Genomic DNA, 18,985 nt, shown 5'->3' with positions numbered 1-18,985 from the left:
AGCGTTCATGCACGTGCAAAGAGAGCAGGTTTGTAGCAGCAGCAGCAGCAGCGGGGAAAGGCGGCACGGTGGGCGTTCCAAGACTACCACGTTGAGGATGTCAATGCGTTTGTCATGATTACAACAGCTTAAAATACACAAACCATGTGACACAGCTTGTCGATCCGATGAAAGAACACTCATATCTCAAATATTACGAACTTAGCATTCCTTCCATGCTGAAAAACCAACTTAAACTAGCCAGTTGTTAGCTGGATGAAGTTGGACTTCCACCCTGACTAGACTGGGAAACCGACTCAGACGGCTGGGTTCAGTTGTGTTTATCCAACCTGATCTCATGGCAATTTTGGCACGAATTTTACGAGGTGGCTAATTCGTACGAAGACCTCATTCGAATTTAGCTAAATCGTAAATATTTTACGAGTTGCCCAATTCGTATGAATTCGTACGAATAACCTACACCTGACCCCGCCCCTAAACCTAGACAAATCATACGAATGCGTACGTGTGAGGTCATAGGCATTCATACGAATTAGCCACCTTTTCCTCACTCGTACGAATTGGTCATGAGATAGCGTTGGTTTTTCAGCTAGGTTGACTGTTAGGTTCTGCAAGGATACAGGTAGTAATGTATAGCATTAGCAAATATACCAAGGATTTCATCTATAAAGCAACTCTCATCCTGTAACGAACATCCAAGCTGGGACACATTCAGACAACGCTCAGTTTCTTAAAACATCAAACTATGAACATCCATTGGACAGATCATCATACATATAAGCTAAAGTGCACAAGCTCCTCTTCAGGAGAACTAGACAATACTGGCAATTAATACTAAGGCAATACAGTTACAAACACACAAAAATACAAATCGGCACAGGATGTCAAGTTTATCACTTGGGCACAAATACAACCAGTATTGGTTCAGAAATGGCTCTCATGACTACCGAAATGTGCTATAATAATAATCATTTCAAGTTAGTATGTTAAAATGCAGTGGCTTCAAGTGGATTTAAAGCCAGTTCCTTCATACACATATCTTTGCAGTTACATAAGTCATCATATTCAACACATCTGACACGCGCACACAACCATTTATGATTAAATATTTGTTGAATAGAGAAAATAATATATATTTTTTACCACACAAATAGACTCTGCCTTATATACAGTACAGTGATGTATTCACATAGATATGTAACTGATCAAGAACATCTTAAAAGTCTATTTACACTATCATAGGGCAGAACCCTATTATGCTTATGTGTTGTTTTCTTTTTGGAGTTTATTTATAACATTAAATTTAGCTCTGTTAATACCCTGAAATATCTATAATTCTGTATAAGAAAGCTAAATAAGTACATGAACGGGTCGGTAAATTAAGAAATCTATTGCTATTATGTATGTAGAAAAGCGTGTTACTACACGTTTAGACTAAATTTGTTTGAATTTAAATACAGCATATAATGTGCATGTGCTATTGTTCTGTATTAAATAATATTTGATTTCTTTTTTATTTTACTTTGCGTAAAAGTGAACATTTACCTGGGCAGGGCCACGTTTACAACGAGTTTCCAAGAATAACTGCCTTTCAAATGCTGTTTTATTGCACTTTTCCAAGAATATTCGTAAAATTCTTAAAATAACTATTCTTAGTCAATTGCACGTGTGATTAGAGGGAAGAGAAATTCTCATTTTAAAGGGCATTTTATCCTGCAAATAGGATGAGTCAAGAACATTTGTCGGGGGGGTTCTCATTTTAATTAATTTTTGTCCTTTTTCATTAATATAATTTTAATTTGAACTTTTAGAGGCACAGTAGCATATCAAGGACGCAAATTTTAAATGTTAAAGTTACATTTTTGTCAACATAGACATGTTTATATAAAATTACTGTTCAGCAGCCTCTTGTCAATATCAATTTCCAGCGCAGTCAAACATTATATTTGTGCTTATTTTTGCGCATACTTTAATTACCTTCAACTATTTATGAACTTCTTGGTCACACTCAATACTCAACAGCTCAAAACTCTTCTGAATCTTGACATATCAATACAAGATAAGTCACACATTGTCTGTGATTGCAAAAGCTTAAGGTATGATGAAGTGTTTTTGGACAATTATGTGTCTTTACTATTATAATATAGTCATATATATTAACGAAACCTGGCACTTTGAATAACTAGTCAAATAGAAACGTATGACCTGCACTGAATAGAAGCAAATAACTCTTCATATTCATATTCATTAAACACATGTAAACAAACAAAGTCATGTCAAAGACACTAAGATAGACAGTAAAAGCAGACGGTAACACCTTTACAGGGCTTTGGACCACGAAGCCCACAACAACGCTACAATACTAAAGTCTAGATATTTTCATATTGTCATTTTTTTTAAATCTTACTATCTTTATGTGACTTTGGAGAAGAGGAATCAAAGATTTACCGTTACATTCACAACAAATATTCGATCCATCCAGGGACACAAGAATAACAGGTTTTGGTGCAGTGAGTTTTTAAAGATCCTGCCCCAGTCGCTCAATCTCTTCAATGAGGAAGTCAATGTCTTCAAAGGTAGCGGCTGGGTTGGAGATGACCATTCGGAAGAAGTTGACCTTGTCTCCTTGAGGCTGATAGCTCACCATGGTCGTTCCATACTCCATCATTCTGGCTTTGATTACAGGGGCAACCTGTGAGAGAACATTTTATTAGCTTTGGGAATGACGATATGCTTTGTGCTGTACGTCTTTCGAAACTTGTTGGGTACTGTTGGTGGTTTTCATGGCCTTGCTATACGGTTCCTAAAGTGTTCAGTGTACTTTTTAACATCTTGCTGTGTGGTACTGGCTGGTTGCTAGCGTGCCACTATAGGTGGTTGTTAACTGGTCCAAGTCAAAAGAGTCTCTATGATGGTCTGGTATCTCAATATGACGGGTCTTTGCTTCATGTAAGTCTTTTTTTCCTCACCTTAATAAACTCCACTAATAACAGTACATCTCCAACTCACTGAAAAGTAGTAAACCTATAATAAAGCGCTAAATGGCGGCAGTACTTGTGTTTTGTCGATGCGCTGTCTGTTATTGATCGTAACGGCAGCGCTTGGGCAGCCTATTGATTTGTTGCCATGGTTACCTTAGGCGACTTCTGAATTCTACGCAGTGCATTCTGACTAACTCGGAGGCAAACTTTTGTGGTTACTAAAATATTCTTTGAAAACCCTGTCTATATGTATATATATATACTACTGTTCAAAAGTTTGGGTTCAGTAAGATTTTTAGATTTAAGGCTAGATTTTAGTTTTTTAAGGCTGAATGTATTTGATCAAAACATACAGTAAAAACAGTAATATTGTGAAATGATATTACAATTTAAAATAACTGTTTTCTATTTGAACATTTCTAAAAATGTATTTTATTCCTGTGGCAGCAAAGCTGAATTTTCAGCATCGTTGCTCCAGTGTCACATGATCCTTCAGAAATCATTCTAATATGCTGATTTGATGCTCAGGAAATATTTATTATTATTATTATCAATGCTGAAAACAGCTGTGCTGCTTAATACTTTTGAAATATAAATTGTTACTGACACTTTAGAACAATTTAATGCATCCTTGTTAAATAAAAGCTAAATAAAAACTTACTGACCTCAAATTTGAATGTTAGTGTATACAGTATATGTACTTTTTAAATACTTAAAAGGAACAAAAAAAGGGCAACACTTTAGTTTAGGGTCCACTTCTCCACTTCAGTCTTGAAGTGTCAACTAGTCTCTTCCCTGTGAAGGCCTCCTTCCCTTTACCTCCGTACAGATAAAACACTGTCAAAATTATTCCAGTTCACATAGATATACGGAAGCGACAAAAAAAAAAAAAACTGTATTATGAATTTTTAAGGACAGACAAGTAGTTTGTTGGGGTCAATTTGTAAAGAAAGACTACATGCCTGCTCACATATACAAGTATATTCAAACACGCATAGGCCTACCTATAGACTGAGCACGTAATACGGATGTGCACGCCGTCAGCGTTTTCACAGATTCACGTTTTTTAAGTTTACGCAGAGATGATAACTTGATAACGGCCCCTAAGTTAATAACTAATGAACTTTGCAACGGAAGTGAGTCAATCAAAACTAATTTTAGCTGGACAATAACTTTACTCTAGAGCTGCTGTAAAGCCAAAACAATCTCTGTTACTTTAATTTGAAACCATCTATATTGTTAAAAGCGCTATATAAATGAAGGTGACTTGACTTCTCACTATTAACTAGTTGCTTATTAGCATGCATATTACTAGGATATATGCTGTATAGCACTTATAAAGCACATATGAATGCCTTATTCTGCATGACCATATTCTACAACCCTTAATCCTACCCAATACCTAAACTAAATTGACTTACTAACTATTAATAAGCAGTAAATAGGAGGCAAAAGTCGTAGTTAATAGTTAATTAATAGTGAGAATTGAACCCTAAACTAAAGTGTGTCCCAAAAAAGTTGTCATGTTCAAAGAAAACCGAATTAATATACTGACCCAAAAATTAAAATACTGTCATTATTTACTCACTCTCATGTCATTCCACAATTGTTTCAACTGTTTTTGTCTATACAATAAAAGTCAACGGGATCCAAAATAACACTGAACCCCATTGATTTTCATTGTATGGACAAAATAACACAAAGACATTTTTGAAAATATATATTATATTCCACAGAAGAAAGAAAGTCATACAGGATTGTAACAACAGGGTTAGGGTTAGGGTTAGGGTTAGGGTTAGGGTTAGGGTTAGGGTTAGTGTGTGAATAATGAATAGTGTGTGAATAGTGTGTGAATAATGACAATGTTCATTTAGGGTGAATTATCCTTGAGAAAGTCTTTGATACGGAACGCCTAAAGGGAAATATAAGATGGGAGGAAAAATTATAAGTCAGTGCTTTTTGTGTTCTCTCGCAAATTATTTGATTTCCTCCTTTTTTTCCATTCCTTTAGAGGCTCAATACTTTGAAAGTATAATTCAAAGCATAAAATATTTATTTGATAATTTTTTTGCATTTATTTGGATCTACATTTAATAATATAAGTAGTATCAATGGGAGAGTTGAAAGACATGATTAAAAGCGAAGTCTCTATGTTAAGCAGTTCAAGCTAAATTCATTGCAGAATTTTTATATTTTAGACCAAACCCTGTCCAGAATGTTTGAGGAATATAAATACAGTGCTTTCTTGTAAGCATACATCCTCATCATAGGCTTAGCTTGAGCAGAACTGAACTGATTAGAGCAGAAGCATTGGACAGTATGTGGGACTGTAATCTGAATAAAAGACACACAGTCACTCATCACCACATAATTACATTCACTTCCCCTCAAATCTGTTGCAGGTTTCCAGCTATTACCAGCCGGCCTGTATCCAACACCTACATAACCTTCCATCTCTATGAAACAAGCCTTGATATACTGGAACCTGTCCAGTAGTGTCTTTTCATAGGTCTAAAAGACAAACAAAAATACTGTTTTCCCTGCAAACATATGTGTGTATCCTGTTACCCGAGAGTCTCCAGAAAGCAGTTTCTATCATTTGTAACAGATAGAGCATGAGCGTTCTAGTTTCAGGTATATGAGGAGTGGTTTGTGGGTAGTGTTAGATAGAGAACCTCTTTGTATGAGTAGCACGCGCACCATCTGTTCGGCCTAATTGCCGGTTAGAGCTTTACTGGCATGGGAGTGACTGAAGAACAGCCAGCCAATGAAAGGACACCTGATGAACAGCTCCTCCTCCTACAGTGACATCACTGCAGGGTTGTCATTTTAAATATTTTTCTGGTTTGAATCATCTAGACATTACAAACAGACATCACCTTAACTGTCATGTGCTGAGACTTATTATTATGTTTGGGGCCCAAGTGCTATAACAGTCATTTTAAAATTACCATAATTTCCCTTTAGAATATTTTAATATCCCTCATGAAAAAGACATACACTTAACATACTTTTAAGAAGAGTGCTAATTATGGAAATAATATACTTTAACACATTTTCGTTTCATTCCAATTAAAATGCAATTAAGTATATTCCTTTAAAGTTTAAATTTATATTTAATGCAATTTGCTGGTCTTTAGATTGCTTTTTTGACCCACTTATAGGAATTAAGCACATCTTTATATGTAATTGACTTTGAAATATGGTACTGACAAACATTTATGGGAAACTAGAATATACTTTAATGTCAATTCTACTGAAAATTGTAAGTAATGTATTTATAGTTGTAATTGCACATTTGTCATGATGAAGTCCCAAATTAGTACATTTAAAATATATAAACTTTAAATGTATAATCAGGTACTTCGCATGTGCTTTAATGTGTTTCTTGAAAGCATGACAAATGATAAAAACATAATGATTTAATGCACTTTATTTATCTATATTAATTTGACATTATCACAAAGCACACTTTTTAAAAGTGTACTTAAGTGTGTTAAAAACATAGTCATAAAAGTTTTCTCTTTAAGTACACTACAAGAGCACATTCATTTAAGCAGACTTCTTTTCACCAGGGATGTTTCTCTGCTCTACACAACATATAAATAGAAAAAAAAAATAGATAGAAAAAGCAAATAGATAAATACTATTCAAGCTTTAATTCCTTTTGTATCACAGCACACATATGTAACCATTTTGAGTTACTTAGCATATGGAAATTCTGCATAAAATCAACAAATTGAATATATATATTTTATTTATACTGTATAGGCTAAAGGAGGATTGTTTGTTCTTTTGCTAAGATAATAGCATGCAGTATCAACCTGATATCTCAATATTAAATTTGTTTTTGGGTTTGTTTAAATGACCTTGGCATCTTTTAAAACTCCAAAATGTACAATTGAAATGAGTTCAGTTCACATAAATTGATTGAATCGAAGTTTTCTCACCTTGTGCAGACGCTTCGTCTTCTCCACTTTGTCCTCCAGGTTGCGCACACCCGGTGGAAGGTACCAGAAACACACATTGGTATGCTGAGGCTGCAAGGACACGAGACAACCAGATAGCATCAGCGTACGTTCACGCAACACACACACATATCACGCAATTTAACGTACGACACACGCTTGCATAAATAGTGCACTCTGGGGAGTCCATTAAAGATCCGTGACGGAATATTCGATTAGGATCCGTCTGGGGCCATAATGGGAAATTTTGTCGCTGTCAGTTTGGAAGCAGCCATGTAATCTATTCAATCAAAAGCCTTTGCTTTGAGGGCTTTGAGCGCTTGAGCAGGTAGCTCATAGACAGACACTACAGTCCATTAGAGGCCCTCATGGCCATTATGCGGCTCCAGGGGCCATGCTGGAGAAGAATGCCTCCATGCACCAGTGAAAAGGGTTCATTAGCCATTCAGATGGTGGGACACACAGACAAAACACAGATCGAGTCGTACCTCACTGTGCTAGAGCCAAAAAGAGCATGCTAAACATCAAATCGAGAGCTGAAATGTTTTGTTAAATGTCATTCGATCATACTGCAACACCGCAACCTTCCTCGCCTTGCACTGCACTGACTTCAACAAGAGCACGCTCACTGAGAAGCCTCCAGCCAAATCATTTTGTCACATTGGCACCAGGCACAATTTACATTTAAATGAGCCTCGAACGACTGCTCAGTCATTTCAAGGGTGAAACATTTCATGTTAGCTGAATTAGTGCACACAATCAGCTCTCAAAATGACTTAGAAATACAGGACTTGCATTTAAATTTAGAGAGGATCGTTGTTTTTTTTTATAAAAAAGGCATCAAATGTGATTTAGAAAAACGATGTGTGTTGTATCTTTAGCAGATGTGCTATTTCCTGACAATTCAGGATGAAATTAAATTAAAAAAAGGAATTATTAACTGCATTAATTTCCATCCCACCATTAAATTCTGAATAAATGTAAATAATTAAATAATAAATTAACCACAGTGCACAGTTCAGATTCTTTAAAAAAAAAAAAAAAAAAAAAAATTAAAGCTGAAGACTGAAGACTGGAGTAATGATGCTGAAAATTCAGCTTTACCATCAAAGCAATAAATTACATTTTAAAATATATTCAAATAGACGACAAACCTTATTCCTAACCCTAGAGAAAGTACATGCTGTTAATTAATGTTGTTAATTACAGACCCAAACGTTTTGAATGGTATGCATCTGTATCATGTTTAGCCCCACACAGTCAGACTTTTGAACATCAGTATAAAGCCTAATCAACACTGCAGATGATTTATTCAGGAAGAGCCCCCCTAACCGAGACGGGTGGGTTGTATGGGCCTGGTTTCACAGACAGGGCTTAGATTAAATTGTGGTGCGGCAACCTCACGGTAAAAATAACAGAAAATGTCTGTCCATTATTGTGGCTTTATTGTGACATTATTAGCATTATTGTGTGTAATATGCTGAGGGCGTCAGTGCACAGACTATGTGCGGTCCATTTATATTCCATTCTGTTTGCTCAAACCAAACAACAGCAGAGAAGTTCTGTCAGTAGAAATGGCCTGTTGTTTGGTAGTTTTGCCTAAGTCCTTTTTTGAGAAAGGTGATTTTCTCTTTTCTTGAACAGTTTCTTGATATCTACTGAATAAAAAATCATTGATCACATGATGCAAGAGTAAGACAAAATAATCTAATAAGACTTACCTTTCCATCAAACACCATCTCATATCCTTCCCTGTCCTTGATCTTGTTGTAGAGATATTCTGAAAGCTCCAGACATTTGTCAATCTGAGACTCAAAACCAATGGTGCCCTTCAGAGAAGAAGAGAGAGGGCAAACATTGTGATTACACAATACCTCACTGAACAACCAACCAATTTGGTTGTACCTTGTAGCAAAACGACTGTCCCAAATGTCTTTACAGGGGTCATTTAAGGCAGGGCAGCTGTGATGCTGGCTTGTCTTAGCGTCAACTTAAATTCTTGTCTTAAAATAGTTTGAAGTTAGGTTAGCCTATGATAGGATAGGATAGGACAGGACAGGACAGGACATGAAAATATAGGAGAGGTTAGCCTAGGATAGGATAGTATAGGAGAGGAGAGGAGAGGAGAGGAGAGGAGAGGAGAGGAGAGGAGAGGAGAGGAGAGGAGAGGAGAGGAGAGGAGAGGAGAGGAGAGGAGAGGAGAGGAGAGGAGAGGAGAGGAGAGGAGAGGAGAGGAGAGGAGAGGAGAGGACCGGGCAGGAGAGGACCGGGCAGGATAGGTTAGCCTATAGGATAGGATAGGAAAGTACAGGATAGCCTATAGGACAGGACAGGACAGGACAGGACAGGACAGGACAGGACAGGACAGGACAGGACAGGACAGGACAGGACAGGACAGGACATGAAAGGATAGGAGAGGTTAGCCTAGGATAGGACAGGACAGGACAGGACAGGACAGGACAGGATAGGATAGGATAGGATAGGATAGGATAGGATAGGATAGGACAGATAGATAGATAGATAGATAGATAGATAGATAGATAGATAGATAGATAGATAGATAGATAGATAGATAGATAGATAGATAGATAGATAGATAGATAGATAGATAGATAGATAGATAGATAGATAGATAGATAGATAGATAGACAAATAGATAGATAGATAGATAGATAGATAGATAGATAGATAGATAGATAGATAGATAGATCATAGATAGATAGACAGATAGATAATAGATAGATAGAGAGATAGATAGATAGATAATTGCAATAATTTATCTGAAATATAACTCATGTTGTTATAGAGGGTATGCACGTGACGACACTGAGTGACTGTGGTTACACCCACTGGGTGGCAAAAAGACTGAGTGGCAACATTGGTTTTCAGCGTGAATGCCGCGAAAAACACACAAAACACGTCTAAAATGGGAAAGAGCTTTGAGACTGACTGTACAACTAGATTTGACAAGAAATCTGAAGTAAATTTTTACAGACTGCCGAAAGCTACAGAACAGAGAAGCAAATGGATCGCTGCAATTCATAGAAACAACTGGACTCCAGGCAGCGAAAGGTGGATTTGCAGTTATCATTTTTGTGTCAATATGATATAGACCCGGATATAGACCTACCTATATTGTATTTATATAAAGCGTTCACAGGCGAATTTGCTGTATTGTATTTCCCCGACGTCGAAATCAGAAATGTCAGGAAACACGATTCCTGGCTGCATGTCAATATCCATGGATCACTGGATCTTTAGGAACACTATATCGAGTCCAATCTTTAGCTTAAACTGATAATCGTTTGTTTTACTCGCGTTTTCGCAGATTCCCCTATTAAATCCAGTCACGCAGCAGCTCTTCTGCCACTCAGTCCGGCTGAGGGGGACGTGTTCCGGCGGGAAATTGACGTCAATGCATTCCTTCTATTTGTAGCTATCAGAAGTGTTTTGCAATATCAAGCAACATTTAACATAAAGCTGTACAATACCTTAGCTCTCCACATTAGCCATAGTTTGAAGATGTCCACATGGCGGCCGCACTGCAGGGCCTTGTCCCCCGTGTCATAGGACAGATCATAGTGCTTGTCCTGCTGGAACAGATAACAGGCCTGCATCTGATTGCAGCTCTGCATCAGTCCCTGGATCAGATAACAAGAAGAGGAAGGAAACCAATTACAAAAAATAAAACATTTTTGTTGCAAATGATTGATAATATGTTAAGTTTTGGTTTTGATAGAGAAAGCAGAGAGCCTCACCTCCTCTCGAACCAGTAGAGCCGAGCACTGCAAAGGCACAGCCATCATTTTATGAGGGTTCCAGGTCATAGAATTAGCCCTAAAATTGTATAAAAATAATTAAAATAGCACATGAAATGAATAAATAACTACATAAAAATGTATTTTGATTTAGACAACATTTCTCCCTGAGGCACTGTGTTGTGCAGTGAAATGTCTATCAAACAGAAGTTTGTGGATTTCTCAATCATATTTCATTCATGGCAACTCTTTGAATTTAACAAGCATTTACTGATAAGAATGAAGTGCTGTCATGGTGGACTAGATATGTCACGCTGCTACTGCTACATACTGGGCAAGTACTAAGTCTTGTTCTGTTAAACATGCTCAGACAAAGATTTAAGAAACATGCAGCTGCAAAAGGTAAAGTAAGAGTAACCCTTCGTAGCAGATTTAGACAGGTGGTGCTGGGGACGAGGAGGGATCAAATGAAGAATTCTCATAGCTCGCACAGAGAATGTGCACCGGCTAGTTAAGTTGGGATAATAAGGAGTTATGTGGATGAAGAATTGTGACCAAAAGGGCGTGGCACCAGCACTGAGAGAACCAATCAGCCCACAGATAGATTTTCATGACTGAACAAGACATTTAGTCGATAAGAACTGCAGATTGTACTGACCTCTCGACTCCATTCAGCTTCCACCGGTGTTTCCGGGACATTAGCAAACTTCCGCCCCATGCTCCCTGTAGGAGCACAGAGACAGCAGTCATTTTAAAGACATTCTTATATGTGTTAATATGAACATGTTTGTCCTTCTCGTTTTAAAAAAAGGAAGGAGGGTTTAATCTAGATCAAGCTCCAACCATTTGACCCAATTGGCTCTGAGTCTGCAACGAGCACCCCTTGAGATATGACTGAAAGCATCATGTTTATTATTACATTTCTAAAGGCAGATCTTATGGGTTTTTTTCGGCATTATATTCACAGCTCATTTGAGATCACAGAGGAGTGGGATACAGGTCTCATTCTGTACTACATGTCTAACTTCTGCCTTGAGGGTTGATAAATGAGACTAAGTACATCCAAACGTGATTCATGTGTTTGAGCTCCAGCATGCCTCCACAATATGTCTGTGTGGCTGTTGAAATGCCAGAGGCGTTTATATTGTAATATTGAGGAATAATATCAGGTCCTTGAGAATGAATACACACATGTTCACACTCACACAGACTGATTGAAAGTAATTCCTCTAATAGGAAACATTTAGATGAAGCTACATTTCAAAAGGAGGTCATTTATTGCATGCTTGCTAAATTAACTCTGTGCCAAATTTTCAAACACAGCTGGGTCAATAGTAACAAATCATGAGATTTTTACATTTTCCATTTAAAAAACAAAAAAATTGCCGAACAAAAATTCTGGGTGGTCCTGGGTGTTTGGAGTGGGGTTTTAGCACATTGGTGGTTTCTAGGGTTACTAGGAAATTGCTGTATCCACTAATTGAAAATCAGAAGTTTGATTGCTTAGAAAGTAACAGCACAACTTTACTCAACAGTACCAGGGTTCTACAGGGCTTTGTTCAAATACTTTATGCATAATCATTAAATACTTTTTTCTTAAAACATATAGAGCTTATCAACACTCAGTAGTCCATACAGTATGTTACAGGCTGTAATGCAGAACAATCGAGAAGGTCCTCAGTTCTGCATCCAGAGAATGATACTTAGGCTTTGCCAACACTGAGATCACTCTTGGATCACAGTCCACTGTCTGTATTTCACAGGTGAAACGTTCAGGAAGTTCATGTAAGTTCAGATCTACTCACATCCACATGCATCCAGATTTCATGCTTCTTGCAGATGTCCGCTATAGCGATCAAAGGATCAAAGGCACCATAAACCGTGGTGCCGGCCGTGGCGCTGACGAAGAACGGCACGTATCCCTGTGAGAAAGAAATCAGCAGGTTATTCAAGGGCCCATTTTGCCACAGAACCAGACAGATTATTCAAACAGACCCCAGAAGAGAGACACATGAGACGGTCATGGAGATACGGTCATTGAAATTACCTTCTGCTTGGCTTCAATGATCCTCCTCTCAAGGTCGGAAGGAATCATCTTACCCCTGGCAGAAATGAGAACAGTAAAGCTGAAGTCATATGGTTTAGTGTTTATTATGTTAAGACACACATTTCTCAGTCGTGCAGTCATGAAGTAATGCTTCAGTTGTGACAATCCAGACTAACCTTTCATCAGCTTTAATACAGATGACACTTTCTGTACCGATTCCAAGTGCGGCGGCTCCTTTCTTGATTGAAAAGTGACTCTGAAAGGCATAATGATAGAATCATAATAGAAACTGCGCTCAGAATATAGTTAGTGTATTCATTTTCTGGAATTATTAATAATAAGAGTAATCTGTTACAAACATATTCATTTTTGTCTTTTAAAAAATATATATTTCACAAAGTAATATTTTAATGCGAAATTGACATGCGATGTAATTTTTCTTAACCATTTTGACGCTTCAAAAAGTTCATAAAGAGATCATAAAAATAATCCATATATGAATTGAGCGGTTTAGTCCAGATTTTCTGCAGAGACTTGATCGCTTTGTATGATTAACAGATTTAATTTAGGCTTTTATTCACATATAAACATTGATCAGTGAACTTAAACAGAAGCTCAACCAAACCGGCTTGACGCGCGAGAACAAACCTCTTGCTCAAACGTGCTGCGTAACACGAGAATGATCCTCATTGGTTCTTGCTGAAGCTCAAACGTGCTGCGTAACACGAGAATGATCCTCATTGGTTCTTGCTGAAGCTCAAACGTGCTGCGTAACACGAGAATGAACCTCATTGGTTCTTGCTGAAGCTCAAACGTGCTGCGTAACACGAGAATGAACCTCATTGGTTCTTGCTGAAGCTCAAACGTGCTGCGTAACACGAGAATGATCCTCATTGGTTCTTGCTGAAGCTCAAACGTGCTGCGTAACACGAGAATGATCCTCATTGGTTCTCGCACGTCAAGCGAACATGCTTGAGCTTCTGTTTACCACAACTGATGTGTGAGTTGATGAATGTTTAAATGTGAAAAAAGCCTAAATTCAGTCTGTTCATCATATAAAGCGGTCGAGTCTCTTCAGAAAATGTGGATTAAACTGCTTGTTTCATATGGATTAGATTTACGATCTCTTTATAAACTTGGGCGGAGTTATGTTATATTACTTGAGGCGTCAAAGTGGTAGTTGCATTGTAGTCAAATCTCCTGTCTGGTTTGTCAGACAAAATGGCGGATTCAGCATTATGATTGGTCAGATCACCTGTCAATCAAACTCTAATGCGACAAGTGAATTGGGGTCTATTTCCACAAATGACTGGTCATATAATAATGGTCATAAAACATATAGCATTAAAACAAAAAGGGCTACTATTTTGACACCAATGATTGAGTCATGTGCAGTGACTGACAACATTAGTTCACAACACGAGTAATCTCTCTGTGTACTTTAAAATACTGCCCAAAAATAAGTAGACTGCTGTTTAGGAGTCAAGAACCAAAAAATAAGTAGACATATTGCTGTTTAGGAGAAACATCTTTACTACAGGTTGTTGTTAATTATTAAATATACAGGGGGACAGGTTAAAAAAAAAAGAGATAAATAAATGGACGTACATGTTCAGACGTGAAGGCCACCAGTCTGGGTACGGATGACATTCCTTTCTCCTTCACCTCAGGGAACATTTTATAGCGAGCCAGTAGCATGGCATACATGTTGGAAATGGCGCCACCTAGAGAACAATAAAGCAATCCTTCCATTCCATCACTCAGGTAAAGCTTGACTCCTGTCAGTTTTTACTCAAGATTAATTCTCTGCTCTAATTCTCCACATCACTTCCCAATTGTGATCTGTTTATCAGTGCCTAACATCTGAGTCAATTAGAAGGCTTTTTTTTTTTTTTTGCAAAGTGGGGCAAAGCAGTCCAGAAATTACAATAATTTGCATCAGTTTCACTTTTTTTCTTCTTAATGTGTGTGGTTGGAGTCACATTCATTGTTAGATAACACTTTTACAACCCAACAGCACAAATAGAAATAACTGAGATTCTTCTTTTCAAGATCCTCAAAGAGTAATAGAGAAATCCTGTCCTAAAACCTTCAGACTTTTCCTGCGCTTGCGCTGACGTCGCAGCAGAAGCGCGCAGTGCAGAATGAGGCAGGTCACTCAGATTGACAGCTGCTTACCCGGGGAGAATATTCCATCACCGCGACCGTCCTGCCAGCCAATGATCTCCCTCATCTTCTTCAGCGTGACGTACTCCAACAGCACGAAGACCGGCGCCACCTCATAGGTGAACCTGTTTGCACAGAGATCACATGACCCAGTTACACAAGCCAGAAAAAAATGTCACGACAAGCAAACGTCACGACAACCTGTTTCGCAACTGATGTTTGAGGGGATTTTGCAACAGTCTGCAGGTTTTACAGCCGTGTGTCATTGCCAGCTCAAAACGATGATGGAAATATAATTCTGACAAGACATGAATTTTTATCATATTTAGATTTTTTTTTAACATATTTTCTAAAATAGTACATTTGATTTCGATAATATAACCAATTAAACAAACTGAAAAAGCTGTTGTACCCTCACAGAAACTGTTACATTGTTATTACATTGTTATTACATTGTTATTACATTGTTATTACATGTTTTTAGCATCTGTTAAATTAAAACTTTGACTCCCAACATAAAATACATTTTCTTATCAGCCTGAATATGAATTTCCATATCATTTTCTCTCTGTGAATGAATCTGAGCACAAGATGAAAGAGGGGAGGTTATATTTGCTGCTCTGATTTCATCTGTGCCTTTCATTTTATGCCATTCAACTGATATCTGTGAGGTTAAGGCAGCCACCACAAAGACCAGGTCAAAAGAATGCTTATGAAGGCAGAGAAAACGGAAACGAACTCAACCTGCTTTGTATTTTAATGGAAGGAGACACACACTCACATATTGGTGTTGGCAGTGGATGTTAGCCAATCTGCAGCCAAGCCAACCATGTCTAACCCAGTGGAGAGCTGATTGAAATACCTGGGATGTGCTGAAGATTGACACAACATACAGGGAAAATATTAAATTAATGAATTTAATGTTTAACTATATTTGTGCCCAACTAATAGTCCACTATTAATAGTCACTTGCGGGTTTATGTAAAAGCTCAAATGAATCTCAGACCGGCGCAGGCAGCAATAAATCAATCAGTATTTCTGGTCATACAATTCCCAAAACGAAAATGACTTTTCAAAATAATTTCTCTTAGTTAAAATGCCACCAGAGAAAATAAAATCGTCCCTAGACGCATTCATTTAATATCACGTCATGTTCCGATCTGATTCGATTCGCCTTCAGGCACAAACTGATGCTTGTGGTTCTGCGGTCTAAAAAATCTGTTTTACAAGCGAGGCAATCAATAAAACAATTTTAATAATGTATAGTCTAAGCTAGATGATATATAGATATGTTAGATTGAATATAAAAAATATAAAATAATATATATTGTAGCATCGATATGAACCCTTGTATTGCTTACTAATTAAAACACTCACCAGTTTTTATGGCGTATTTTAGCGTCGCGCGACAGCTGATCAGAATATCATCCAAAGTCTCGGGTTCGTCCGAAAGCTCCCAATTATTCCTTTGGAGCAATTCATTTGGATAGTGAAAATCAATCACTTTCGTTGATCTGTCAAAAGATTCCACTATATAAGCCAGCAATATATCAACAACCTCCTGCAGAAAATTCAGAGTCTTCGCGTCCCCGTCCAATGCAGGTAAAAGATCTGTAAATAATAATAATAAAACATGACTGCATTACAATAACAGATGATGTTTAGTGCAGAGAGCAAAAGTGAAATAGCTTCATTTAACCTTGAATAATAAAAAAAAAGGACAAAGCATTCACTGATACATTATAGCTACCTTTTTTATTCAATAATTTAGCACAGGCACGATTTTATTTAACTTATTCTTTTTTTATATAATTGTTTCTATTCACAATAATGAAATTTAAAAATGGCCTTAGAAATGGCATTTTAAAATAAGTAGGCTAGCCTTTGAAACAGACGACGTGCAAAATAAAGAAATAGCCTATATATATTTAAAAAATGAGTTTTAACGAAAAACACCGCCTGGATGAACATACCACATACAAAAACTACTGACACCATATAGAAATCGAATAAAACCACGTAACCAATATAACCATGATTTCTAGGCGATTTTACCCTTTATTCAGGTGTGATCTGTGCCGTGATAGAGATGTGATTTGAGGTGATTTACCTGTTGAATAGAGATCAGAGAAACCCACGGTGGCTTTGGAGCAGTTACAGGGTTTATTACAGGCGCAGCTCTCGGCTGTAGACCCATCTTCGGCTTTAACTGAGGCTTGAGCTGCTTTCTCAGCCTCCCCGACATTTAACAGAGCTACAGGAGAAACCATTACTCTATTAACTCAATAAAAAACAGCACCTCAAATTGTAGGAAAGGGTTACTTTTTTTAACAGCACTTAATAGTTTTCAGAATCTATTGACTCCAAAAACGAAAATATGCTTTTATAAATGATTTAGCCAATATATCACATTTTAGGAATGTAGGTGAGAGGCACAAATAAAGATCTTAAATATAGACTTCATGTTAAAAATAAACGTACCACATAATTTGGAGCCGATGCCTCCGGAGAATTTCTGGGCCGCCGCCTGACACCATGCTCTGGCTGAAACGACCAAGTGCGTGATTTAAACACCATATCCGTCATAAAACTTCCATCAAGAGAAATCAATTATCCATGGCATGGAATCTGCCTTAAAACACCGAACTAAATTCGGTTGTTTATCATGCGACACACTTGACATGACATTTCAAGGTTTAAAATAACCTTGAGCATTCAAGACGCAATAAATGTCGCATTTCTTTGTCTCACAGCCACTAATATATAAAACACAATTTCAGGCTTCCTTTTGACGCCACGCCACTTACGAGTGTTCGGACTTTGACTGCCGTCTCCAGCCGGGTTTTCAGCACCCATAAACCAAAACCCGTGTGATGCCATCGCGAACAGAGCGGATCAGAGCAGAACCAGAGAGACGCGAGCAGCAGCCATCCAGACGCGCGTCACGGGGGGAACGGGAGCTGAATACAGCTGCGTATTCACAATCACACCTGTCCAAACGCTTCAAATAGCTTAATTTCTAAGGTGCTCATAAAAAGATGTTCAAACCCCTCTGACGGAGAACAGTCGAGACAGAGTGTCTTTATTCAATTGGTGCGCCGTGCGCAATGATTTGGAGCAGCCGTCACCGAACTCACGGAGAAACACTGGCACTGATGGAGACACATGCATCCACTGACTCATTCTCTTTCACATGGCTCAGCTGCAAATGCAAGTTGAGGATGCACAGTGTATTTCTAAAAAAAACGCACTCGTAGCAATCCGTAGCGCGGGCTCTCCAACATGCAAACTTGCAACTTTAGTGGTAATAAAAGCTTGTTGTGGCGTAAAGATAATCCGCCTCACGTCACCAGAGAAATTCCGACGCGATTCGGCTCATGACGACACTATTTTGCGTCGTTAATCGTGACCACACACACACACACACACTAGTTTATGAACCTCCTGGCGCACCACCCGCATCTGTGCTGAAGGCACAACAGTTTTTTTTATTTTTTTTATTCTGTAATTGCTTTACTCTAATATTGAACACACCACATCAGAAGCAGGAGGAGCAGCCGGGCTGCTCTATGGACCATGACATTCAGATCTGGGGTCCATATCCCTGCCCCCCTTTTTAAATCACCAAATCATTTCTTATGTGAAAATTGGAGACCCAGTTTCAAACATGATCGGGATAACCGAATTAGTCAAAACATTACTCTGAATTTATTTATGATCAGTGTGTGTTGTGTGCGGTGATCGTACACATGCTGTTTTTTTCTGCATGTATATAATAAGACGAAACCCTTAATAATGCAGAAATAAACTACAATCATAGGATGTAGAAAATAACAGCATAATCAGGTTAATGTTGGTGTGTAGACCTTGTTTAATCGAGAAAAATCACATAGAAAAGCAGGTCAATAGAGTTACATCGGGGAATTTTTTTTTTTCAATGTCAATCCAATGAGCAATGGTCATGGTCAATGTCAATGAATATATATATAAAAAAACATTTATTAGATCAATTATTAAATAAAATTGGAATTTATTAGGCATCTGCTTTCCACTGTAACTGTTACT

At 37.8% G+C, this 18,985-nt stretch overlaps 1 protein-coding gene across 1 annotated transcript; it reads right to left on the bottom strand.

Annotated features, from left to right (window-relative positions):
• Positions 1–2,398: 2,398 nt before the first annotated feature.
• gad2 (glutamate decarboxylase 2) lies at positions 2,399–18,101 on the bottom strand. The gene is made up of 16 exons (XM_084398876.1): positions 17,728–18,101; positions 17,402–17,464; positions 17,031–17,174; positions 16,298–16,531; positions 15,702–15,792; positions 14,933–15,045; positions 14,363–14,478; positions 12,931–13,010; positions 12,755–12,809; positions 12,513–12,629; positions 11,366–11,430; positions 10,708–10,786; positions 10,441–10,590; positions 8,671–8,778; positions 6,932–7,021; positions 2,399–2,692 (listed from the first exon to the last, which is right to left on the bottom strand). The coding sequence occupies exons 1-16, from the start codon at positions 17,798–17,800 to the stop codon at positions 2,519–2,521; spliced, it is 1,752 nt and encodes a 583-aa protein (XP_084255002.1). The 5' UTR covers positions 17,801–18,101; the 3' UTR covers positions 2,399–2,518.
• Between the last annotated feature and the right edge of the window lie 884 nt (positions 18,102–18,985).

This window comes from Rutilus rutilus (genome assembly GCF_951802725.1).
Source record: "Rutilus rutilus genome assembly, chromosome: 24".
NCBI classification, from domain to species: Eukaryota; Metazoa; Chordata; class Actinopteri; order Cypriniformes; family Leuciscidae; genus Rutilus; species Rutilus rutilus.
Note: the sequence above shows the minus strand (reverse complement) of the source record. Positions and strands in the feature narration are given on the sequence as shown.

Bases quoted from the DNA above. Each gene is read 5' to 3' on its own strand.
- gad2 (XM_084398876.1), bottom strand. From the start codon at position 17,800: ATGGCATCACACGGGTTTTGGTTTATGGGTGCTGAAAACCCGGCTGGA. The intron at 12,810-12,930 runs GTTAGTCTGGAT...CATTTCTGCCAG, and splicing joins TGTATTAAAGCTGATGAAAG to GGGTAAGATGATTCCTTCCG. The intron at 10,787-11,365 runs GTCAGTACAATC...ATACAATTTTAG, and splicing joins AAGCTGAATGGAGTCGAGAG to GGCTAATTCTATGACCTGGA.